This window comes from Neodiprion fabricii, chromosome 4, assembly GCF_021155785.1.
Source record: "Neodiprion fabricii isolate iyNeoFabr1 chromosome 4, iyNeoFabr1.1, whole genome shotgun sequence".
NCBI lineage: Eukaryota > Metazoa > Arthropoda > Insecta > Hymenoptera > Diprionidae > Neodiprion > Neodiprion fabricii.
This window is the reverse complement of record NC_060242.1, coordinates 9,505,001-9,528,845: the sequence shown is the minus strand read 5'-3', so window position 1 is coordinate 9,528,845 and position 23,845 is coordinate 9,505,001. Positions and strand designations below refer to the sequence as shown.

The following is a 23,845-nucleotide window of genomic DNA, read 5'->3' as shown; positions in this document are numbered from 1 at the left end:
TGGCTACAAAGCCTTCTAATCTCCAAGTGCCACACAGTTCTGAGACACACTGTGTCTCCTTGCTGGAAAGCTCCCTTTGCTGACCATAAAAATCCAGCCACTAGTGCGCGTACCACCTAAGTCAGATCAGTAGCTCTGTTAGTTTTAGTTACACCTTCTACACTTTTTACACTTTCCCTAGGAAAGGGCACCTTCCATTGGCTAGATTCAGAAAAAGTATAAGAAGCGTAGAAAAGAGTAACTAAAACGAACAGAGCTAATGACTGATGTGCATTCGTGTACGTCCTCATATCAGCTTATACGGTGGCTTCACGTAACCTCACATAGATTGGCAATTACCCTAATGCGATAGATCCAACAAGCAGAAGAACCTCAAACACGATATCGTGCTGCAATATTTAGTTGTATATTCCGTACCGAATATTACTCTTATGTTGCATGATATTGTTGTATAAATTTTACTTTTTCCACAAATATGCCTACTATTAGTGTGAAACGTGACTTGCTTTTCAAAGCATTAGGAAGTACTTATAGTAAGTTTTTAGATGGAAAGGGCGGACCTTGACGTCTTAGTATCTAAATATTAATCATCAAACTGGTATTTTCAAAATTGTTCATTGATATTGCTGAAAGCAAAGATTAATTGAAAATTGAACTGTGTTCTTTACGCTGCACTCACATACTTTCATCTTTTTGTATGATATTATTACATGTAAACTACAATTTTACATGTCGTTCCTATTTGTCCACATAGTCTCTTTGTTGCAGTTTTTGCTATCGAGTCGTTTATTCCATTCCATTGCAGGTTGTTTAGTTCCCAACAACTGAAACACAATGCTTTGATCATTATAATTTTTTGATAGCTATAAATTGTGGCCTTCTATACTTTCAGCTGACGATGAATTTCAATCGTTATGTTTCAAATTTGGTCTTGAACTGGACGAAGTGGTAAGATCTTTTTTAATGATCACAAAAATTATTCAATATTATTGTGTCAGAATGTTCAATATGTGTCATATTATTGTTTTGAAATACAATGGCTGATCTGTTTTGAATTATCAGGTATTTAAAAATTGAACACATAAACACTGTAGAGTACTTACAGAGAGGATTCAAATTTTGGTTTAGAAACAAAATTTATATAACACAGTGAACCGTAGTTTAACGTAGTAAAACATGTATGATATAACATATGCACATGTTTTAAATGATATCTGAAATCATTATTTCTTGCGAAATAAGATTATCGTCGTTTGGAACACATTTGCATATTAATGTCTTGACATATTTAAATATTTCTTGAAGACCCTCATAGGTGTGTACATAAATTTCATAACGATGTAGATATTAAAATTACCCGATTATCAAACTAGCTTAATGTTAGCTGATAATTATACAGAAGATTATATGTACATAAAAAATGTTTTTTCTCACATCTAGACTACGGAAAAGCAAATGATAGCGAAAGAACAAGGCTCCGATCATGGTGCAGATGCTTCGGATGAAATTATCTACAGAATTGATATTCCAGCAAACCGATATGACCTCCTATGCCTTGAGGGTCTAGTCAGCGGAATTCTTGTATTTTTAGAGAAGTATTAATCACATAGTACATACTATTTGTTTAGTTTTAGAAGGCTGAAGTTAATAACATTACTGCGATGATCGACGTCTCGTGAAAATCGTTATGCCTCGATTTTAAGAATGTCTGAAATGCAGTAAACTATAATAAAGCAAAACATTCATATTTTGTGAAACTTGACTACTTCAAAGTCACTACATAATTTCTAAGTACTGACCTTCTCCTCGAATCGTTCATTACGTTAACATTACTAACTTCAGCCTCCATAATATTTACAAGCAGAATGTATACTTTATAGTATACACATTATTTTTGAGTCGTAATAATTCATCGATGCTCTTAAATTTAATTCACTGTATGATTTCAATCGTAATAGCATTTTGCAAGGTAGTTTCATTCTGAGGTATGTAAATTACCAGTTACGTTTTAAGATTTGGTATTTATTAAACATGATTTGTTAGAACAATAATAATTATTATTATTAAAAACAGTAAAAAAAAGAAAACGCGTGGTGTACTAAGTAAAGTATTTTTGAATTCAGCTTCTAAAGGAAGTACTCAATCAGCAAAATAACTAATTTCCTTAAAAACTTTGAAGTGTGTAAAAATTGAAGTCTAAATCAAGGTACAACTTGCAAACTTTGAAGTCCTATCTGATAAATTTCTGGCTATTTGTGACCAAAGTTTCTTAACTAGATTATAAAAAAGCATTCCCAAGGTTTAAAATTACCACAAAGTATGTGAGTTTTAAAATTGCAATTGTGCAGCTGAAAGAACGGATATACAATATGGAAATTAGAAAAAAATACGTTCTAGACTAGGATTATTCGAATAAGAATCACTCTTTGGTGCAAAAGCTTTTTCCTTGGCTTAATTAATGCTTGACATTATCAATTATAGTTAATTCAATGTTAATTGTTATTTCAGAAATCCACCCCCTCGATATACAGCACTTCTACCTAACAGCAATTTACATCAAATTATCGTTACTCAAAGTGTGAGTTCTTTTTATGAAAATATTTACTGCTGCAAAAATGGCGTGCCAATTTATTATGGTGCTTCTTTTTGAACTCTTTCACACTGGAAATGTTATCTGTTGGCTTTTCTGTTTGTACAGACTCAAAGAATACGATGTTACGTTGTAGGAGCCATATTAAGAGATATAACGATAAACGAAGATTCCTACAAAAGCCTTATCGATTTACAAGATAAACTCCATCAAAACATTTGTCGCAAACGCAGCCTTGTGGCAATAGGAACTCACGACCTGGACACAATTCAGGGTCCTTTCACTTATGATGCTAAACCTCCGAAAAATATTTCTTTCAAACCGCTGAATCAACAAAAAGTATACACAGGAGAGCAGATCATGGATTTGTATGCTGTATGTAAATACGACATGTTTGAGTTACATCGTATCATAAATTCATGTATTTATATGTCTCTTATTCAGACTTCATTATTCTCTTCGAAAATTTTATGGGAAGAACATGTCTTATTCGATAGACTTGATGATTAGGTAGTTAACAATGGAACCGTTTCGAACTTTGGAAACTTATAGAGCTTATGATAATGCTTGTGTGATCACAAATTTTGTTTGAGTCATGCCGCATTACTTCAGTTTTCTTTTTCGTCCATCCCCAAGGTAGCAAGATAATTTTTTTTTAATTGTATTTGTCAAACCCTACATTTTTACTTGCAGAACCACGCACAGCTCAAGCAATATTTACCAATCATAAAGGACAGTGCTGTGTATCCGATTATTTATGATAGCAATGGTGTGGTATTATCATTGCCGCCGATAATCAATGGAGATCATTCTAAGATTACTCTAAACACTAAAAATGTTCTCATTGAATGCACAGCTACGGATCTTACTAAGGTAATTACGTTCAGCTTTGTATAAGCTTAATTTAAAAATGAATTTGAAATCTTTCACCAACATGTCAGTTTTTGCACCTTTATTTTCGTTTAGGCAAATATAGTCCTGGATACACTGATATGTATGTTTAGTCAGTACTGCAAAGAAAAATATACAGCTGAAAAGGTGGAGGTGATATATCCCGATAGGACGAGATTCCAATACCCTAATCTCAGTTATCGAAATGAAGAAATCAGTCCAGAAAAAGCCACTGGCTATATCGGTATTAGGTAAGTTATTACAGTCATTATTTTTCTACTTATTAAGATCAAAAAATAAATGTCTCATCCATATTAACATTGATGTATGCAATCAGTATTGTCTTTCCAACTCAATACAGTCTGACCCTGTTGCAAGGGTAGAGGCAGCGCCACTGTTGTCTAAGATCAAGATCACAGGAGGACCAATCGAGTAGTCTGGCGCAGTTCCACTTAGGAACTAGTTTCTCCGCATAGAAAGCCTTGCCTATTAACTCTTAACGTATACTCTTCAGGAGAATTACATAATGGTTATAGTCACTTTAAGAAATGAATTAGTGCTACAGTGCGCATTTGATAAAAAGTATTCTGTTCACTCTGCGAATCGAAATGAGGGAAATTGAAAAAAAAAAGATTTTTACAAAATATATTGATTTATTTGCATAATGCACCAAGTTTCTCTTGCATTTCCTTCATACTCACAATCAGGTACAAGTAAAATGTTATAAAAATATCAAAAAATCTTATAAAATGTTAACGACACTGCAAAATTATTCACATTGCACTTCATGAAATACTTACATTCTATCGAAGATGATCAATGATAAGGATCACAGAAAAAACAGTACACCAATAACATCAAACAATCATTGTGTACACACTGGAAAATATTGCACCTCTAAATCTCGAGGCATATACTTTCACCCAAATGCCAAAACTATACTGACGCTTGACGAATGACGCACTGTGCTAGGGGAGAGAAGGAGTACCTTGAGCAGGATAACGAGATAAATTCAATTTTCATGTCATGGCTAAGAGCAACTTTAAGGTGAATTTGTCTAGGATCTTTCTATTCCTACTTTGCGCATTGAGGGTGAGAAATTAAAATTGATACATTTCAATAATGCTGATTACTTCACTGAACAGTTATGACGGTACACTTTAAGCACAATAAAATCAAACTTACCAAACTAGACAGTATAAAATCATCACAGATCTGTTGCAACAAACGAAAATCTCATCTCTATTATTTTGCTTGGACCCAGATTGTGTAATGTGCTATTCATTTCTGAAAAGTATCAAAAGTATCGCATTCTTTTTGCCGTCAACATACTTAAATTTTCTTCCCATTGAGTCATGGAGAGAATGAATATTTCGAACAGCAATTGGAATGCTTTTATACATATTTAAATGAGTTACAACAGTTTATCATTTTTAATTTTAATTCACACTTAGTAATTTCAGTATATCATCGGTTAAACCCTGTTGAAAATGTATTGTGCCGTGGATGAGATTTATCATATGATTTTAAGGATATAGATTTTATAATCTTTTTCGTTTTTTTCTCACTAAAATATTAACAATAAATAATATTCACGAAATTATTTCACTTAGGAAAACGTAAACTGTTAACAAATTTTGTACTTTCAGAGAAACGCCAAACAACGTTGCACAGCTTCTTTCTAAAATGTGTTTGAAAACCAAAGTTGAAGACGACAGGTTAATAGTTGAAATACCTCCCACAAGGCATGATGTCATACATCCTTGCGATATCTACGAGGATATAGCTATTGCCTACGGCTACAACAACATAGTAAAAACATTACCCAAAGGGTTGACAATCGCAGAACAGGTGAAGCAAGTATTATATTATCCATACGAAAGAAGACCTAATATTACCTTTCATTCCGGAAACTAATTATACTGTTATATTAGTTTCCACTAAACAAGTTATCTGATCAACTGAGAGAAGAAGTTGCTCATGCTGGATTTACAGAAGCATTGACATTTTCCTTGGTATGTATCGTCGCTACTTTTGAAAATCCTTTCACTTGGCCTCTCGTCATCTGAAACCTCTTTCTTCATTATTGTTTCTTTATTATGTACTCCAATTCAAGTGTTCTCGAGAGGATATATCTGAGAAATTGAGACTTGGCATCAAGGATGTACCAGCGGTCCATATCTCTAATCCAAAGACACTAGAATTTCAAGTAGGTATCATTTAAAATCACAAACCTTTCGGTTTAATAATTTAACACAATTTTAAGCAATACATGTTCGCGACCCAATTAAATTGATAATACGATTAGTTTTTTAATGCTTGCATTATACATTATGTTTTCTTTACAAACATTAAGTACATCCAGCCATAAAATATTCAACTAACTGCGTTTAGGTAGCTAGGACCACATTACTACCGGGACTTCTGAAGACTTTGGCTGCTAACAAAAAGATGCCGTTACCCCAAAAGTTATTTGAAATATCCGATGTAGTACTGCGTGATTGTACAGCGGAAGTTGGAGCCCGTAATGAAAGACGAATTTGTGCAATCAATTGTAATAAGTTTGCAGGCTTCGAAATAATTCATGGTCTTTTAGACAGAATTATGCAGTTACTTGAAGTTCCATGGAGTACAGCTAAAGATTCCAATGGTTACTACTTGCGTGCTGCCGACGGTGAGCTATTTCGATACTTTTTAATTCTGCAATGATGTTTTTCTAGTATCCGTTTCAATGCCATCATCTCAGATCAAGTTTAGCATATTTGCTTTTTCTTTTAAATTAAGTTTGTCATTACTACCCGTAACTGTGTTCTAAGGGGAAAAAAAAATGCCTGGACCAATGAATGTTTAAATTTCATCAAATAGATCTGAAAATGTTTGTATTTGTTAGACAAGAAAATAAGCTGAAACTGAGTATTTTCACACATGAAAGTCCAAAGTTTGATAGATTCTCTGTAAAGTACAGCTAAAACTTTATTTCTGTCAAGTGTCAGATGATCCAGTCGTGCTGATTATATTAAGTATTAAGGTTTGCTTAGAATAGCGATATGGTAATCCGACAGACGCAGTTTGTCAAAGAGAAAATTCGAGAACGTTGGAAAAAACTGCAATGTTAACACCAACGAATCTCGATTCAACATATTTTCATTCGTACTCTACTTTTTTCTAGATCCAACTTATTTTCCACAACGTTGTGCTGAAATTGTGGTTTTTGGTGAGGTGATAGGTAAGATGGGAGTGATTCATCCGACGGTAATTTCGAATTTTGACCTTAGCCTGCCTTGTTCGGCGATGGAGATTAACATCGAACCCATGTTGTAACTGTCATACTGATCATTGAATAAAATGGGTTGATTCAGAGTCGAATATCTGCTTCCTTAAATTTGCCCTACTTCCTGATTCGACTCAAGAGTATTTATTTTCCATTACGTAACGAAAGAAAACGTCCACCAATGTTCCTATCCCTTTAACGAGAATAAGTTGGAGCAATTTCACATGCAATTTTCACATGTTATTTCGCACAGAACAAGTTTCCATGCCTGCTGTAAAATGATCATGTTGAAGTTAGTAACGATTCGTGCTCGCGAAAAACAGTTATTGCGGGATTTTGGAACTGTTTGAAATTCAGTAAACCGTAATCAAATAAAAGATAGTTATAGTTTGCTATCTTGATTCCTTGAAAATCACTGTAAAAATAAGAAAATAGTGATTTTTTCCCAATGTTTTCGTTCCTAAAACGTTGCTAACTTCACCTCGTGTAAAATGGAGAAAGATAGGTGGCCATGCTTCACACAAGTAATCAGATTGGCATGCGAGGTGCTTTGCGTATTGTGTATAAATAGAACACAGGGTGAAAGGTATGATTTGTTAATTTTACGGCGTTAAAAAATATCACGATTCCCGGGAATTGACCGCTGAAAATTGTCGGCTAACATGTGCACACACACGTACCTACATACGTGTCGAGCGGCGTGCGCGACATCCAAAAGCAGAGTACGGAACCACGTGCGTGAAATTGTGCCAACTGAAAACCTGGATCGGGAACATCGGGAACTTTCGCAGCTCATAGACGGAGGAATAGAACAGCAGTTTGAACCATTACGCAGGGATTCAATTTTGTTTCTAAGGTTATTACGAATGTAGACGTATGCAGAGGCGCGGAAATTAAGTTGAAGAATAAAGAAAAAGAAAAGTACAAAGCATAATAAAAAGGCCAATGTACAAAGAGAAGAAAGACAAAGTAACGAATCAGTCCGATTTGTTACGCGGATCTTCTACTGGATTCAGAGAGTTTTGTACGCACATGGATAGAACGTATCGAACGGAGTATGCAAGGTATTACCGTTCGCGCGTAATAATGAATATTTAGAGTAGCGAAACTTTTGTTACGCAGACGATTGTTGCCGCGAGCCCGCGAGGTGACGTGCGTTACGGGAATATGGATCTGCACATACACGTACGTACGTAAGTCAAGAAACGATAGTTGAAGTTACGCGCCAACAGATAGCGACTGCGGTGAGTTTTTCGGCCGAGGCATCCGGGAGTCGGGACTCGCCATAGTAGACATGGCGGGTATTAGCTTACGTGAATGACGGCGATTGCGATAGAAATATTCACAAAAATCAGTGTTCTATGTGTGTTTCGCGTAACGAGAACGGTAGATTGGTGTCATATGATTTATCGGGAAGGTAAAAATGCAGAATGTAGGACAAGGAACAACTTCGGATAGCCAGAAACACGAAAAAGCGAACGTCGTTCATCACGACATAGGAAAAACGTCGACTCCCCAGTCTTCGAACTCCAGCCCTACGAAGTCGGAGACCGAGACGTTCTCAGAATTACAGCCCCGCTTTATGACAGACTCGTCGGAGAGCGAGGAGGATAGCGTTTCAGAGGTAAATCCACTCCGGGTCCTCGATATATTACTGTTTAGGATCTAAACGCAGATTTCATCCTACGTCTAATATGTGCGAGGGGTTGCCCTCTCTAGTGCCACCAGTGTGCCAGTCTGCCACTATCCGCGAGCGAAAGACAGGGAGAGACCAGGTTTCAATGAACTTCGTTACAAAGCGACCATCTCGCCGCGTACCAACACCGTTTAATACCTCAGGAGACGACGAGAAGTGCGATCGTTCGAGCCAGCGCGTTTTTATCGCCGAAATACGAACGGATTTGTGTTGCGAAGTTATATAACTCGGGATATGTGCTTTAATAGCAGGCTAGACGTCAGTGGAGTATGTGCGCGGTATTGCTGCAAGTGGCCAGTTTTTTTTCTCCATTCTTATTTTATTCATTTTTGTTCTCATCCTGTTATTTTCGATCCTCGATTGAATTTTTTTTTTACATATTTTCTCACCAACTTCTCTCTACCGACGTCTGGTACGTCGTCGCGTACCCGCATCGTTGTGTTCACGTAGTACGCACGAATATGCCCGCGTGTGCGTGCGTGTGCCGTGCATGCCTGTCGGTGGTAGTCGACTACGCTGTTCTCTGTTCTAATTTTTATTATTTTTATTTTTTATTTTTATCCTCATCTCGAGTAGCTGATTCTCCTTTGCGAGTATGCGTTTGCACACACATATGTATACATACATACATCTACATGGAATGTATGTATACATGTATTTGCATCGAAATATTCTCTCTGACTTCCCCGTCCTTTTCTATCTCTCCTTCCTCCTGTTTGTCCTGCCAGTCTCTCCGTCCGTCCGTCCGTCCAACCGCCGTCGGCTCGTCCGTCGGTCCCTCTGTCCGTTCGTTCGCCGTCCGTCTGTCCGTCCATCCGACTGACTGACTACATGCTTCGTGTCTTTGCGGAGAGTTGTTGGTTGCATCTAATGCCATTCACCCCCGTATAAATTTCGGCAGGTTCGCTCGTACGTACGTTGTATGTACAGTAGTATTAATCCCGTTCCTGTGCCATAAACCCTAGTTCGAGAATGTCGTGCAACTCAATTATCGTTAGTTCCTCGGTATATCGTCATTGTGCAAAATGCATGCTCGCACGCACACACATGTGGATACGCTCATATCTATCTATCCGTACTTACGCGCGAGAGCGAAATAGATTATAAGCTAACAAACCAGCCGCGGCAGCATAATCGGAGTACCTACCTAGGCATCGGTATTAACCAATTAGTAGCTAGCAACACTGCAAAGCATCGAGTAGTAGACAGCCTAGTTACATGTTATCATACGTGTGTATTACTCCTCCACGCGCAGGGCACAGAGACGCAGTCGGCACACGGCGTGGTAGAAATTCTCGAGTCTGAGATCTCATTTCCTAGCTCTGCGTCGCCGTGCCTACACGGATATTCACACACGTATTTACCGTACGTACTTTTACGTTTCTAATGCCTGTGCATCATCTGACAATCGAGAGAAAGATCGACGGTATATCCAAACGGTGATGCGTCCGAATGAGTGAGTAAGTGTGTGAGTGAGTAGTGAAAATCGTGAACTGAGAGTTCTTTATCTTATTCTATACCTCTAAAATGGTTAACGAGATCCAACCGAGAGCTCGCCACCCGTATCAAATGATTCACTATTCGAGTAATCCGCAAGGTTGCTTTTCTCGCGGAATTGAGTAATTTCATCTTAGTCTCCCTCCCTATACCCCCCCCCCCCCCCCCCCCCCATTTGTGCGCGGACCCGTGCGAAATGAAAACTTTGTGCGAAAGATAAGAAAAGAAGGAAAAAAAAGCATAGAATAAAGGAAAACAATAAATGATCACGTGAGGATATATTTGTTCTGACTCTGTGTCAAAGCTAAGCTGATAAAAATAATTAGTCTCATCGCAGTGATATATTTGGACAAAGTGTCACTTCGGCTCATTTATGTGCCCTGGTTATACACCTTGCAATGGTAAATGGCTGCACATTGTTCCAGTCTATCCACCAGCCGACCATTTGCTGCTCTTCGATACGCGCAACGATGGTCGTCGTCACTTTCACCTGTCTATTTTCCGTCGTGTGTGCCTAAAACCCCGCGTCGTACTTCGTTGTTTTTACATTGCTGATATTTGCGTATAAATTCCTACGTAAAAATCTACGTAGATATAGGCGTAATCTGACTTTTTATCAGACTGCTTTTTTTTTTTTTTTGTGCTCCACTCTTTATTCTTCCACGCTGATTATGACTAACTTCAGACAACAGGGATTCAATTTCACTCTATAAAATTTAGGTCTGGGTTTTGTACCGGAACCTATGGAATTGCAAGCTTTTATTGGTGGTATAAATTTTTGAAAATTTGACTATTTCAGTCAACGTTCTAGGCAACACGATATTTTTCGGCTTAATATTCGCTGCGCCTAGTTTCGTAGCTCGGTTAGTATACATAACCTCAATTTTTATTTCTGGCTAGAATTCGTTTTGCGGTCATTGTAATTTATGAATTATTCCTCTCTGGACGAATATTTTATAAAGTGAATCAGGTTGGGTGATTATTTGCATATTGATCGAAGAATCGGATGAAAAATTCTGCACTAAATTAGTATGAAATATCAAGCAGCGCTGATACCGTTGTACTAAACTCAGTGCACAAAGTTTATTTTGTATTGGGAATTTGTAGCCTCGGTTTAGATCAAGACTTATGTGTCATTCTTCCAAAAATTCATAGCTTATTTACTGTAATCTATCGTAATTTACCAACTTGTGATATTTGGCAGGTTGAGGTTAGTCTCATTAACATGACGAATCATTAAGAAACAATATCCATATAATATAACTTTGACTCGAACTTTTAAGTTTACAAAATTTGTGTCATCCTGCTCTATCACTGATTATAGAATTTCCGATAATTCTAAATTATTTGTCAAATATCAATTTTTTCTAAAAATACAGTATTCCAATGCTAAACTTGAATATCACAATTTTAACCCTAGACTGGTATTCCAAGGTAACTGTTTAACCCAGCATTTTCGTTGGCAAGCTTGCTTTGTTCAACTCTTCAAGCATTGTGACAACTTTAAACGCACTCTTCACTGCTTTACATCAATCAAAACTTGAAGAAATACATATCGATCTCTTTTTCAATGTGTACAAAACAGATTGGCGAGTAGATAAAGTTTGTACGACAATTAGAAAACAAATGAGACAGTGAATTAGGTACTCCTAGGATATTTACCAGTGTAGGGTTAAGAGGTTAGAGTTGATGGTATTGTAGTGGATCAAAGTCGAACAGAATTTTTAAAAACCCATGCATCACAACTTGGAGATTTATATTGCAGGATAACGAGCTTCCGTCATGTAATTCCCGTAAATATAATCTAATAAATTTCTAAACCACGCAACGTGCATGTGCTAAACGAATCAGTGAAAATTGAACAGATATTTTTTCGAGACGTAGGTTACGTTAAATTTTGCTGAAGATTTATGTCCGGTTCTCCCGAAAAATATGAAAGCTTAATCACAAATTTTGAAAGAAATTCGGATGGTCAGAAAAACTGCTATTGTTTTAGAAATTTCATTTTCAAGGTTAGGATTCATTTAGATCTACTTGAACTTGCTTATAGTCTTTGACCTTTGTTCTCGCTTCAGCTTACGATCATTGCAAAATTTTTATGAAACTACATCTAGTTACTGATGATGCTAATTTTGATTAAATTGAGCAATAAAGCCTTATAAATATATGACGCTGAAACTAGTACGTAATATTCATCAGTTAATTCGTCTGGATGGCTTTTAGGGAATGAGCAAACGATAAAATATCAAGAAATATATTCGAAAGAGTTCGCTAAGTAGTCCATTCAAGTTTCATCGTTTGGTCATCCCCTAGAACATTTTCATCCGTATTACCTGTTAGTTTCAGTGTCATTATAAATATAAAAGTATCATAATTAGAATAATAATTAGTATTCGTCATGTTAATAAATTATTTATCTGAAAGACACTTAAGCCTGCTAAATAGATTTTTAGGAAAACTCGTTATTTCACTAGCCTAAGATTGTCTGAAATTTAGTGACCGCAGTAAAACAAAGATTACCCAGATATTTTCCAAATTCAATTCCTTCAAAGTCATTCTGAAGCTGCAAAGTATTGATATAATGCAAAAGTTATTTACTGTTGAAGACATTTTTTTGTGATCCTAACAAAGACACTGACGACAGCAATCTCAGGCGCATCAAAATCTTTCCAAACAATGCGGATGAAGTTACTAACGTTAAGAGCAATGATGCATGTTTAGGAAAAACTGCTACTTCGCACATTTAGGATTGTCTGAAATTTAGTAAATCATGATAAACAAAACATACTCGTATATTTCAAAAAGTCGACTCCTTGAAATTTATTCGGAAATTGCATAATAATGATGTTTTGCCCTAACGTTTCGTGACGTCAACGTTACTAACTTCAGCCTCATCTCAAGCAACCTTTCTTATATCACACATCAATATCTAGAAATTCATGTTTTTCATATCATACGGACCCAATAATGTAACTGGCTATCACTTTCAACATGGAAAATAATAGTTTGTAACGTAGACATCTGCAAACTGATTCTACAATCATAAGAGATCGGGTCTTTCTAATAATTCGTGATGTTGACTCTGCAGACCTCACCCTCGTTAATTTCAAGTACCAGTTTTTTACCACTGGAAAGATGGAATCCCTGCGTGAAAATCATTGTGGCAACCAGACGATGAATATCTGTTAACCTACAGAATTAGTCAAAAAAAGAAACCTACAGGGTAATTTACTGGTTGCTGAGCACGAGTATAGTTGACGCTGCTATGCTACCTGGGAATCGTGTAAGCGGCTCTCTCACACCCGGGTTTCAAGTTCGGCGATGCATAAATGATCCTGTATATTAAACGATTGATGAATATTACATACATGCTTCATTGTCCAATGTTTGGTTTGCAGGTGGAGTGTTTTGCAATTGATCAAGCGGAGTTGGACGAGAATCATCACCTAGAGACGTCAAAGTTTTTGTTGACACCTGAAGATCCAGAACGGGCAGTGGACCCTGAAACTCAGGCACGGCTAGAGGCGCTTCTGGAAGCTGCCGGTATTGGTAAATTATCGTCTGGTGATGGGAAGCATCTGGCTGATCACGAGGTGCTTCGTCGTTTGACATCAAGTGTGTCTTGCGCATTAGACGAAGCCGCGGCGGCGTTAACTCGCATGCGCAGCGACAACCCTCGAACCCAGAACGAAAAGCGATCTCTCGTTGAAGCCTGCACGGACGGTGACGTTGGCACGGTGAGAAAACTCCTGACGGAGGGACGCAGCGTACACGAGACTACCGAGGAAGGAGAAAGCCTCCTCTCTCTAGCTTGTTCTGCCGGGTATTACGAATTGGCACAGGTCGGTACTCACCTGCATTACAGAGGACACTCGTCAAATATTTGAGGACTAATCAGCCAAGTCATCTGAAACAAAAGTTAAGAAATGAGAAAAACCGTTCAACAAATCTCTTGTAATATTATTTAGAGCAATGATGATGGAAATTAACGAAACAATATCTTTACTACGTAATAAAAATTAATCTGAGAAAACTCAAGTAATACAAGGTTGTAGGTCAGCAATTTGAAAAAGTTATCACAAATAGAATGCTGAAAATTATGAAACTCTCTTGTTTCTCTTATCCAATCCTAATGTTTTTGGGCTTACGATCAGATCTTCACAAATTGTCTGATAAGTATGCTTAAAACATGACACAGTATAGTTATACTATACGAATGTAATTTTTTTATAAATATCCGACATGTATCGTACTTATACAGATATACTTTTAGCCACTATGAAGGTGACATTGTGTAAAATATTCAAGGCGAACTCTATACATTTCTATGGTAAAGGAAATGAGTCGAAAAACATTAGAATTCCTTAAAAAAAAATCAAAATATTGTCATTAAGAACGTTCTGATGGTGAAATATTTTCTCAAATCTTTGATATCACGGCTTGTATTATTCGAATTTACACTGATTTATTACTATATCACAGAAGGAATGTTGTTCAATTTTTGTTCTCCATCATTGAAGCAACTATAATTTCTGAAGATTTTTACAACGGTCTTTGTGTTCTTTCTGAATTTTTTTATTCAGATGATACAGTCGGTCCATCCTTGATTATTATTAACCCTAGTATGATATTTCTACAGCTAACCATACCCAACAGAAAATATTTACTTTATTCATTCATCAAACTATACGAACTTCTTTTCCAATACGAAACTGAAGAGACTGGCCAGAATCAGCAGCCAAACTCGCTTCTTTTATTCAAATGAAACAGGGATCAAAATTTTGTGAAATCTCTTGTAAAGCTCACGTACTTTTGTAAAATCCTAAGCGTCAAACTTTGCCTAATAGTCCTATATGCGGGTATTTCTACTGCCAATGACAACCCCCTGCTGTACTCTACTCTTCCTTCCTTGTATTGCAAATATAATTCTGATTAATAAAGAATTATTATTATTATTATTTTTATTAATACTATTATGTTATTATCATAGATTTTTGAAAAATGAAAAATTCATATTTCCTTTACTTTCTCATTCAGTCCTTTGTCAAATCGCTGTGACTTCAAAAATACTCATCTCACCACTATTTCATCAATATTGTGTATTGCAGGTACCGCTTTGATGACAAAAAACAAATGGCTTTGCCAAATTTTTTCTATCACTTTAAATTCTATAATTTATAAATCTTTTCTACAATAGTTAAAGATAACAATCCTTGGTTTTCACGTATTCTGCCCTGAGCTACTATGAAATTCAGGTTATATTCCTCAAGCATACCTGTAACGCACTTTTGGTTACCGTCATGTATATAAAGCTGAGCATGCTCGTTATCATTTTTTATTTCAACGTCACAAAAACTGTGCAGTAATCATTCTGTTAAAGCTGATATTTTTGTAGTGTAAAGGTTTCTTACTGGAACACAAGCTGGTTATATCGATTAGGGTGTGACTAAGCTTTCTCGCAACTCGGTGTGTCTAGTTTCCATCACTTTTTGCAAGCATTGAATCGAAAATGGCTCAATTTTTTCAAACAATTACTGTAAAACGCTCCTGAAGTTAAAGATTAAAAATCTAATAACCCAGTGGAGTATTACTATATTACAAATTTGAAGATATTCCTTATTATTGCAGGATAATTGATTATGATCATTGAAAAGACTCAGGCAATGTTTTTTGTTCTCTATTCAACTTTGATGAAAATGATGATTCTAATTAAGGAAGACGAAACATAACTTGTTTTTAATAAATTGCATTAGCATTACAATGGATATGAAAAAATTTCCAAAGGCTTTAATCATTATTCCCTGAATAGTTGTGCAAAGTTTTGAAGAGTGTATTCCAAATTACGGAATCAAAAATTGACCGAAACCAGGAAAATGGTCTATTGTTATTGGTTTTGCAAGTTTGTCGACTAAAACCTACAGTTAAATTCAATGCCCTGTTGAAATAGATGTAATGGGCAAAAGCTGACAATTGCTACTTAATGACACAGACGAAACCTTTTCTTTAATTTGAAGCATCGATCACTTTACATAACGACTCTATTTGTACTATTTTGAAAGTACTGTCAATTTCCAAAGTCACCACTCTTACGTACCTGTTGCGAGGTTATATTTTAGTTAATATTCAATACTGATTAACGCATAGTCGACCAGAGTGATTGAATACGTTAACACCATTTGAGTTGAAAATGATCGTAAAATTGTTGTAGTTATCTAATTTTTATTATTGGATTGAAACTATACTGTAGTACAATTACAAGAAGCTGAACAAAAGATCATCTTGTTACCAAGCAACATCAAATAAATATTCATACAAGCAAATAAATCTGCAATTAGGTATATTACAAATGAAAAATTGCGTTTTCGTTCATGTTAAAAGGGCGCATATATACACCAAAGAAAAGCGCCAATTTTTTTAATACTATACTCAATTTCTATGCGTTGATAACATGATTTCAATATTTCAGAACGGTCTCATTGGTTTAAATGACGTTATCCAGCAATTTGGGTCAAACATCTTGAAACTGGGATATCTATCAAAATCAACAATCTTGCATTTCATTAGTTGAATATTTACTAAAAATACAGCAACTCTTAAACAAGTACATATTGCTTTCTCAATATATTCCCGATCTATTCACTGTCAATTGATTAAATATCGTGGAGCAAACATTTTCACTGTGAAATACTGAAATATGATGCAAAGGCACAATAGTCCCAGTTTTTACATTTTTTGATTACTTGTGCTATGATTTAATTAATTTAATCTGAAGGCAAGCACACCTTAGAAGAGGAATAGCTAAAGTTGATGTATATTATTATCAAATTTTGATTAAAAAATGTTTCGTGTGTACCGTAGTAATAATAACCTAAAATTGAAAAGAATATAATATGGGGAGTAAAAATAGAACTGAAATTTGTAATCGTAACTTACAATTAGACAATATTATAACTCAATTCCTAGAAATCTTTTCTCAATGGACAAATATTTCTTTTTCCCCACATTGGAGTAATAATATTATTACTTACCGCTTGGTACACTGGAAAAATGCAATGATCATACTTTTGCTGTTCATGTTGAATGCCACTCCCATTCATTTGTACAAAACAAATCTAATTGTATATGTATTTCTAGTTAGTTACAGATTAATGGAAAAAACAAAGATCTCAAATACGAAATAAATCAGAGTAAATAAAAAAAATAAAAAAATTGAGAGAAATTCGAAAGAATTAGGTAAATGTGTAATAAAATGCGCATTATGTTTCATCCAATAATTATTTTTGATAATAATTCACGTGTTAAATGTATTCGATTAAATTGTCCACTCGGCAGATATTCATAAAACATAAATATGACAGCTCTCAGCTGATTACATGCAGTGTAAAATTATTTCCCTCTGAATTGTCATCTGCTAAACTATTACTCATTTTTAATACAGTGATACATGTATGGTTATAATTTGCTAATTTATCCGCAGGTACTACTGGCAATGAATGCTAACGTTGAAGATCGTGGCATCAAGGGGGATTGCACCCCCTTGATGGAAGCAGCCAGCGCAGGACATGTGGACATCGTTCTACTTTTATTAGCTCACGGAGCCGATGTCAACGCGCAGTCTACGTCAGGTATGACTTTAAAAATAATAACTACAATTCCCTTGGTAAAACTAACCTTCAGTTGTATTTTGAATATTATGAATAAAAATTAGTCATGTGGTTTCAGTGAAAGTGAATCGCTCCTGACCATTAGTTGACATAGCAATGATGTTGAATGTATTTCCTTTTGTTTTCAGGGAATACGCCTCTGATGTATGGCTGTGCTGGCGGTCATGAGGAGGTAGTAAGAACACTCCTCGAAGCTGGTGCCAACGTAGAAGACCACAATGAAAATGGTCACACCCCCCTAATGGAAGCAGCCAGTGCCGGTCATGTACCAGTTGCTAAAATTCTCCTAGAACATGGCGCTGGCATCAATACTCATTCCAACGAATTCAAAGAGTCTGCTTTGACGCTTGCCTGTTATAAGGGTCACTTAGATATGGTGCGGTTTTTACTTGAAGCTGGAGCTGATCAGGTAAAGGATCCTTAAACTTTCACCATAATCTTTGAGTAAAGATTTTTATTAATTTAGCAAAAGGTCAAAGGTTGTTACTCACTACCTTGCAATAGAGTACGGAATAAGGTTGGGAGCACGTCAATGAAATTTTGAAATTGCTTTCATTTTTAGTATGTCATCAAAAATATCCGTCTGTTAATTCGTCGATAGGGTATGTCTAGTAGTACCTGTCTCTCGAAATAATTCAAGCCTATTACGATAATTGTGTAGTAGATTGTTTGAAATAACTGTAATATTTTTTCTTTTTTCTTTTGCTGGCACAAGATCTAAACATTAGTTTTTGCAGTACGAAAAATTCACCTCAGAGTAGGATTCTTAGCTCAAACATTAAAGGTGCCTCACAGTATCCGAATTTTTCCCAAAATTAAAAAAAAAATGTACTTATTCTAATTTTTCGCGTAATTTTCTAAATGGGAAAGTATTACATTTTGTGTGGCATCTCTTAGACTTGAACTGAAAATTTTCCACTTCGAGATGAATTTTAGTTTGGCAAAAAAATGACCACTCAGATCTTTTTCTAATAAGAAAATGATATTGCCCTAATCTAAATCACTTGCTAACGAATTGGATTATAAATGCAAACGTATTTCCGGGTGATAAACCTCCTTAACTTGAATAATATTTTTGTTAGTTTGGAAATTTGTGGAAGCAAATGTTGATACGAAAATGAAAATGAAAGCAGAAAAAAAGTAAAGAATTTCGTTGGAGTTTTTCCTCAAACGATTGAAAAAAATATCGATAATTGAATGAATTGGCATATCTGCTGACAAATATTTAGATTCTCACTTAATTTTCTTTTCAATATTTCTGAATTTCAATTCCACCTCAAGCACCACATTATTTTTCTCTCAATAACTTTGAGTATTCATAACTATTGCACGGTGAAATGTTTAAAATGCAGTTTATGTGATTATTGGTTTTTTTTTTCTTCATACAATGAGCTATAAATTGTTACCAGTAAATGATTCATGTATGACAAAACGACTCATAGAGTGTGGAAATTGTACTATTATAATTGTATATTATATTCACTTTGAAACAGGTAATCTATTCACAAGAATAAATTGCTTTATGTCAATACATGGAAAGTTACCATATGTTATTGGCCATCATTGTAGATTTTGACTGCAAATCTAAGTATAAGCTTGTAATACACGAACTTTTTGACAACTGTGTATTCAATGATGGGCCAAAGGCATTATTCGGAACCTTGTAAGTTAGTCTAGCATGTATTTGGAAATTGTAGTTAGCCATCAGGGATTAGAAAAATTTTACAAAAAGAATTTGGCATTTTCCAAGTGATATTATAAAATAGTCCTGGATTGATAAAATGTGTGTGATGCATACTGTCCACAATACTTACATTCTAACAACTTTATTTGTCAGGTCTATGCGAAAATATTTATGCAAAAGATTACATTTTTCAGTTACGCAATGTGATTAGAAATAAAATGTGTACGAATATAGTTAAAACTGATGGCGAAAAACTTCAACTGCACTTTCTGCCATTGTTCTCATGATCCGGTTATTCCACGACTAGAAAATTTGGAATACCTGCACAGTCAGGGGATTTGTCTGTTCGGACGGAATTAGCTCCTTTTTAAGGGAAATAAACTTTTAGTATTTTGTTCACGCTTTCATCTGAGGTCATTTCCACGTCTATTTTTTTTCTTGCAGAAAAGTGTCAACATTTTTTTTTCCCCCTCCTTCCCCAACTTGAAATTGCTTCTTATGACGCACTGTTCAGAACTATAACTAGCTATAATATTTATTTTAGGTTATTAAATATCCGTCTTCTAAGATTGTATGAGATTTTAATAAACCGTGAATACTTGCGTAGTTAAAACTGATATTTTCTTAATAGGAACATAAAACTGATGAAATGCATACTGCGTTAATGGAAGCCTCCATGGATGGGCACGTTGAGGTGGCTAGGCTACTGTTAGACTCTGGTGCACAAGTCAATATGCCAACGGATAGCTTTGAATCTCCATTAACCTTGGCAGCATGCGGGGGCCACGTCGATCTGGCCATGCTACTCATCGAACGAGGAGCGAATATCGAAGAAGTCAACGACGAAGGTTATACACCTTTAATGGAAGCAGCTAGAGAAGGACATGAGGAAATGGTGGCTCTACTTCTCAGTCAAGGTGAATATTTTCATCCAGCTTGAACACTCTCGTCTTAAAAGTGTGAAAGTAAATGTTATGCCGGCAATTGTTTATCTCCAAATGAATAATCGTGATTCCTATTCTTTTCAGGAGCGAATATCAATGCTCAAACAGAAGAAACCCAAGAAACAGCTTTAACACTCGCGTGTTGCGGAGGTTTCCTAGAAGTAGCCGATTTCCTCATCAAGGCAGGTGCGGATATAGAACTGGGCGCATCCACCCCTCTAATGGAGGCAGCTCAGGAAGGACATATAGAACTTGTTCGATATCTGCTGGAATCCACTGCCGATGTTCATGCCCAAACTCAAACGGGTGACACAGCATTAACGTATGCTTGCGAGAATGGTCACACCGATGTTGCCGATCTCCTACTGCAGTATGCAGCGGATCTGGTAATAAATACTTGAATTATTTTTCTAGTATCATATTTTAACACGCGATGATGTTGGTTCAAGAAATGGCATCACTCTTTTGCACTGAATTTTTAAGTTCACTTTGGATAGCTGCTACTGGTGTTCGAAGAATCAGCAACCACCGATTATACAGCTGAAAGATACTAGTTTTATCTTTATTTTAATTTTGGAATTTTAATTTTGGAATTTCAAAAACGATCCGTAATTGTCCAAGTTTTGACACCTTGTATCCATTATGTGAAAAACGAAAGTAAAATTGTTTTCAAATTCAACATGTTAATAGTTATGGTTGGAAGTGAAAACTCTAATGTCTTCAGAGTTCTTTTTTTTTCCAGTATGGTTGTCTATAATTTTATCGAATACTCGTATGTCTTTAGTATCTTTTCTGATACATGGATTTTGAACCAGACTGATACAGACATCATAATTACCAAATTTTATAAAAATCATACAAACCTTTTCTGAGTTAATGTTATGGTTTGAAATTTTGCAATGTACTATTTCAAGTAAAACTAGTCCAAAATTAAACAATCATAGATGACTTTTCGGATTTTTATGTTAAAAATGAAGATAAAATTTGGTTAGTTGCGAATATCCACGCATCAATAACAGCAAAGTTAACTTGAAGAACAAGCGTGAAATGGTGACCCTTCGTCCTTGATCATTTAGTTGCAAGTTCATGTTGTATCTATGATAGCCATTTATAAGACCTCGTTTCGTAGACTTTTCCCAATTGTATGGAAAATTTCAATAAGTGGTAGAAATTTTTACATTACGAATTTATCCTCTAGAAAAAATCGGCCGTTTACTATCGTTTTGTAAGAACCTGCAAAATGAATTTATAAAACCCGACGGTTTCAGATTAATGAAAAAGACTTGTACCTTTTAGTAGAGAGCTTATTAAATTCTTGATTTTATTATTTATTGACAAAAAATCATCGTATCCTTTGGAAACTTCACATTTACAGGTTTGATTGTAGCGAATTTTGAAGCATAGAATTCAGTTTTTATGACACGCAAGAATTTTTATTTCTTTTTGCTCCAAGTGGCAATTTAGCTATCAAGCTTCGATTGTACATGGAAGATTTGAATCCGGATTTGATTGAATTTAATGAATTTCACAGGAACATGAATCTGAGGGAGGAAGAACTCCACTGATGAAGGCGTGCCGTGCCGGTCATCTTTGTACAGTGCAGTTTCTCATATCTAAACGTGCGGATGTCAATAGACAAACAACCAACAACGACCATACACCTCTCTCTCTGGCTTGTGCTGGGGGACATATTACAGTTGTCGAACTTCTCCTCGCACAGTCTGCCGATCCATTCCATAAACTCAAGGTAAGAATTTATTTAACTCTATGGATCGATGCATCACTGTTTTCATTTGACATTTAACTTTAAATTTTATGTTTGAGCGGTTTAGTTGACAAATTTCACCAAATTTTGTCTAAGATATCTTTGAAATATTAACTGGGCACTGAATATTATTAGCTAGTTACCATTTCATGGGAGAATTAAATCCTCAAAAATATATTAATCTATCTTCAAAGATACTTGAACTGAACAAAACTTTGAATATGCGAGGATAAGACTTTGATTGCAGGGTATTTGTAAGCACAATATTTAAGAAGTTTGATTGAGCAAAAATCGCTACTATTTATTAGGTAATCTTATTACGAAATAGTTTTAAATTGAGTATTTATCAAATTATTTCGTCAAGCTACGAAGATTCTTTTCAAACTACGAAAATAGAAAATATTGGAATAATAAAGGCAAACTTATTTAAGCTTATATCCATCAATACTTCATTTCAACTGCTTAAGAATGTTTAAAAATCTATAAAATACGTTTGACTTCGCTCTACAATAATTTATTTTTAATCAAAAGACTATTTTCTGCAAATTCACTAAGGCAGTTTCTTTTTTTTATCTTGACATCGTTAAATATTTGATTTTACAATACTGCACCGATATTGATTATGGTCAAGAAATGGCAATATTGAATTGACTACTGACACAAAAAAAATTCCTGTTAGTGACGTTGTAAAATATAGTCTTGTGAATGAAATGAATCGTAGAGTGATGTTGAACGAATCTGCTTGATTTTTCACAACTGTTAGCATTATCATAAAACGGAATTCTTAATGTATTTCTCATCGTGCAAAACGTCCCACCACAAGTAAATTGTCTTTTACTTTAAAACACGTTTCATTAGTCACACATCCGTTGTACAGCATTTTCTAACGTTTGTATGTGCGTAATATTACAAGCAAATTCGATTCGATTGAAATTTATGAAAGAACAAAACCAACGATTTGATGGAGATTCGGCCCAACAAAATTTCTTTGAATATCCGTTGACTTCTAGTTACGAAAAAGTGTCCCAAATTTCATCATCGTTCGAATTTTCCACCAATTTTTCTAGAATTTCGTACACGACAGTTCGTTTTCAATTAATATGTTATTGCATATTTTGTCACATGTTACTTAATGACACACATATTATACATACACAACTTCGCGCTACTCATGCCGATTTATCTCATTTATCATATACATATTATTTATGTATATGGGGCATTCCCCATCAATTTAGATATTTTCTTTCAAACTTTTAGGTATTGCTAATAAATAATAAAAAAAAATTAGTCACTGTGAACTTTTTTCGATTTTGAAATCAATTCTTTTAGGGGATGAACGTTTTTTTTTTTTTTTGTAATTTATATAACTTGGGTCGGGTAGGACGTGCTAAAAAGTTATTGATGTATGAAATTTTTTCTTATTTTGCCCTGAACTTCATGATATTGTAGGTTTTCTATTTTTATTCATATTATCAAAGGCTTTCTGGAGCAGGTAGGAAAAAAATTTAATGAATTTTTTTCCACGCGATCAGACTCTCCTGATATCGCTTTTAATTATATATAATCTGTAGGGATATGCAGTAAAAAGCCTACGAAAAATCGGCATAACAGGCATCGACTATGTAATGAAATTAAATTTTTATTTTCAATTCTCAGCACTAAACAGAACAACCATTAGCGTTACTCCATGTAAAGGTACCTTTTCCAAATCGCTTTAGTACTAACGATATACAGAAATTAGAATTATAGATAGTTATAACAGATTTGCAGACAGACTTTAAACTCCACTAAATAGCCGATGCCCACTATGCCGAATTTTCTGCAGGTTTTTTTACATACT

The 23,845-nt window shown here is 35.3% G+C and overlaps 2 protein-coding genes across 5 annotated transcripts in view; both read left to right on the top strand.

The window, feature by feature from the left end:
• Positions 1-133: 133 nt before the first annotated feature.
• Positions 134-6,847, top strand: LOC124179880 (phenylalanine--tRNA ligase beta subunit). 4 transcript variants are annotated; one of them, XM_046564733.1, is made up of 12 exons: positions 134-278; positions 893-948; positions 1,441-1,595; positions 2,509-2,578; positions 2,699-2,965; positions 3,284-3,463; positions 3,557-3,732; positions 5,131-5,332; positions 5,416-5,496; positions 5,598-5,690; positions 5,876-6,155; positions 6,651-6,847. In XM_046564733.1, exons 1-12 carry the CDS (start codon positions 260-262, stop codon positions 6,800-6,802), a joined length of 1,731 nt encoding a protein of 576 aa, XP_046420689.1. In that variant the 5' UTR covers positions 134-259; the 3' UTR covers positions 6,803-6,847. The 4 variants fall into 4 exon arrangements, with proteins under 4 accessions (XP_046420689.1, XP_046420688.1, XP_046420687.1 ...); XM_046564732.1 differs by having other exon boundaries at positions 134-303; XM_046564731.1 differs by having other exon boundaries at positions 158-533.
• A 1,181-nt stretch (positions 6,848-8,028) lies between these two features.
• The window catches only part of LOC124181388 (ankyrin repeat domain-containing protein 17), a 45,917-nt gene continuing 30,100 nt past the window's right edge, over positions 8,029-23,845 (top strand). The window contains exons 1-7 of the mRNA XM_046567917.1: positions 8,029-8,376; positions 13,344-13,787; positions 17,423-17,570; positions 17,738-18,018; positions 19,925-20,210; positions 20,322-20,623; positions 21,769-21,984. Of these exons, the coding sequence (XP_046423873.1) occupies positions 8,176-8,376; positions 13,344-13,787; positions 17,423-17,570; positions 17,738-18,018; positions 19,925-20,210; positions 20,322-20,623; positions 21,769-21,984 (1,878 nt within the window). The 5' untranslated portion in view covers positions 8,029-8,175. The remainder of the gene's footprint in view (positions 8,377-13,343; positions 13,788-17,422; positions 17,571-17,737; positions 18,019-19,924; positions 20,211-20,321; positions 20,624-21,768; positions 21,985-23,845) is intronic.

What these genes read in the sequence shown, in the direction of transcription:
- LOC124179880 (XM_046564731.1), top strand. Translation starts at nt 476, where the DNA reads ATGCCTACTATTAGTGTGAAACGTGACTTGCTTTTCAAAGCATTAGGA. An exon ending in ATTCTTGTATTTTTAGAGAA is followed by an intron (nt 1,596 to 2,508) that starts GTATTAATCACA and finishes TTGTTATTTCAG; the next exon opens with AAATCCACCCCCTCGATATA. An exon ending in AGATCATGGATTTGTATGCT is followed by an intron (nt 2,966 to 3,283) that starts GTATGTAAATAC and finishes TTTTACTTGCAG; the next exon opens with AACCACGCACAGCTCAAGCA.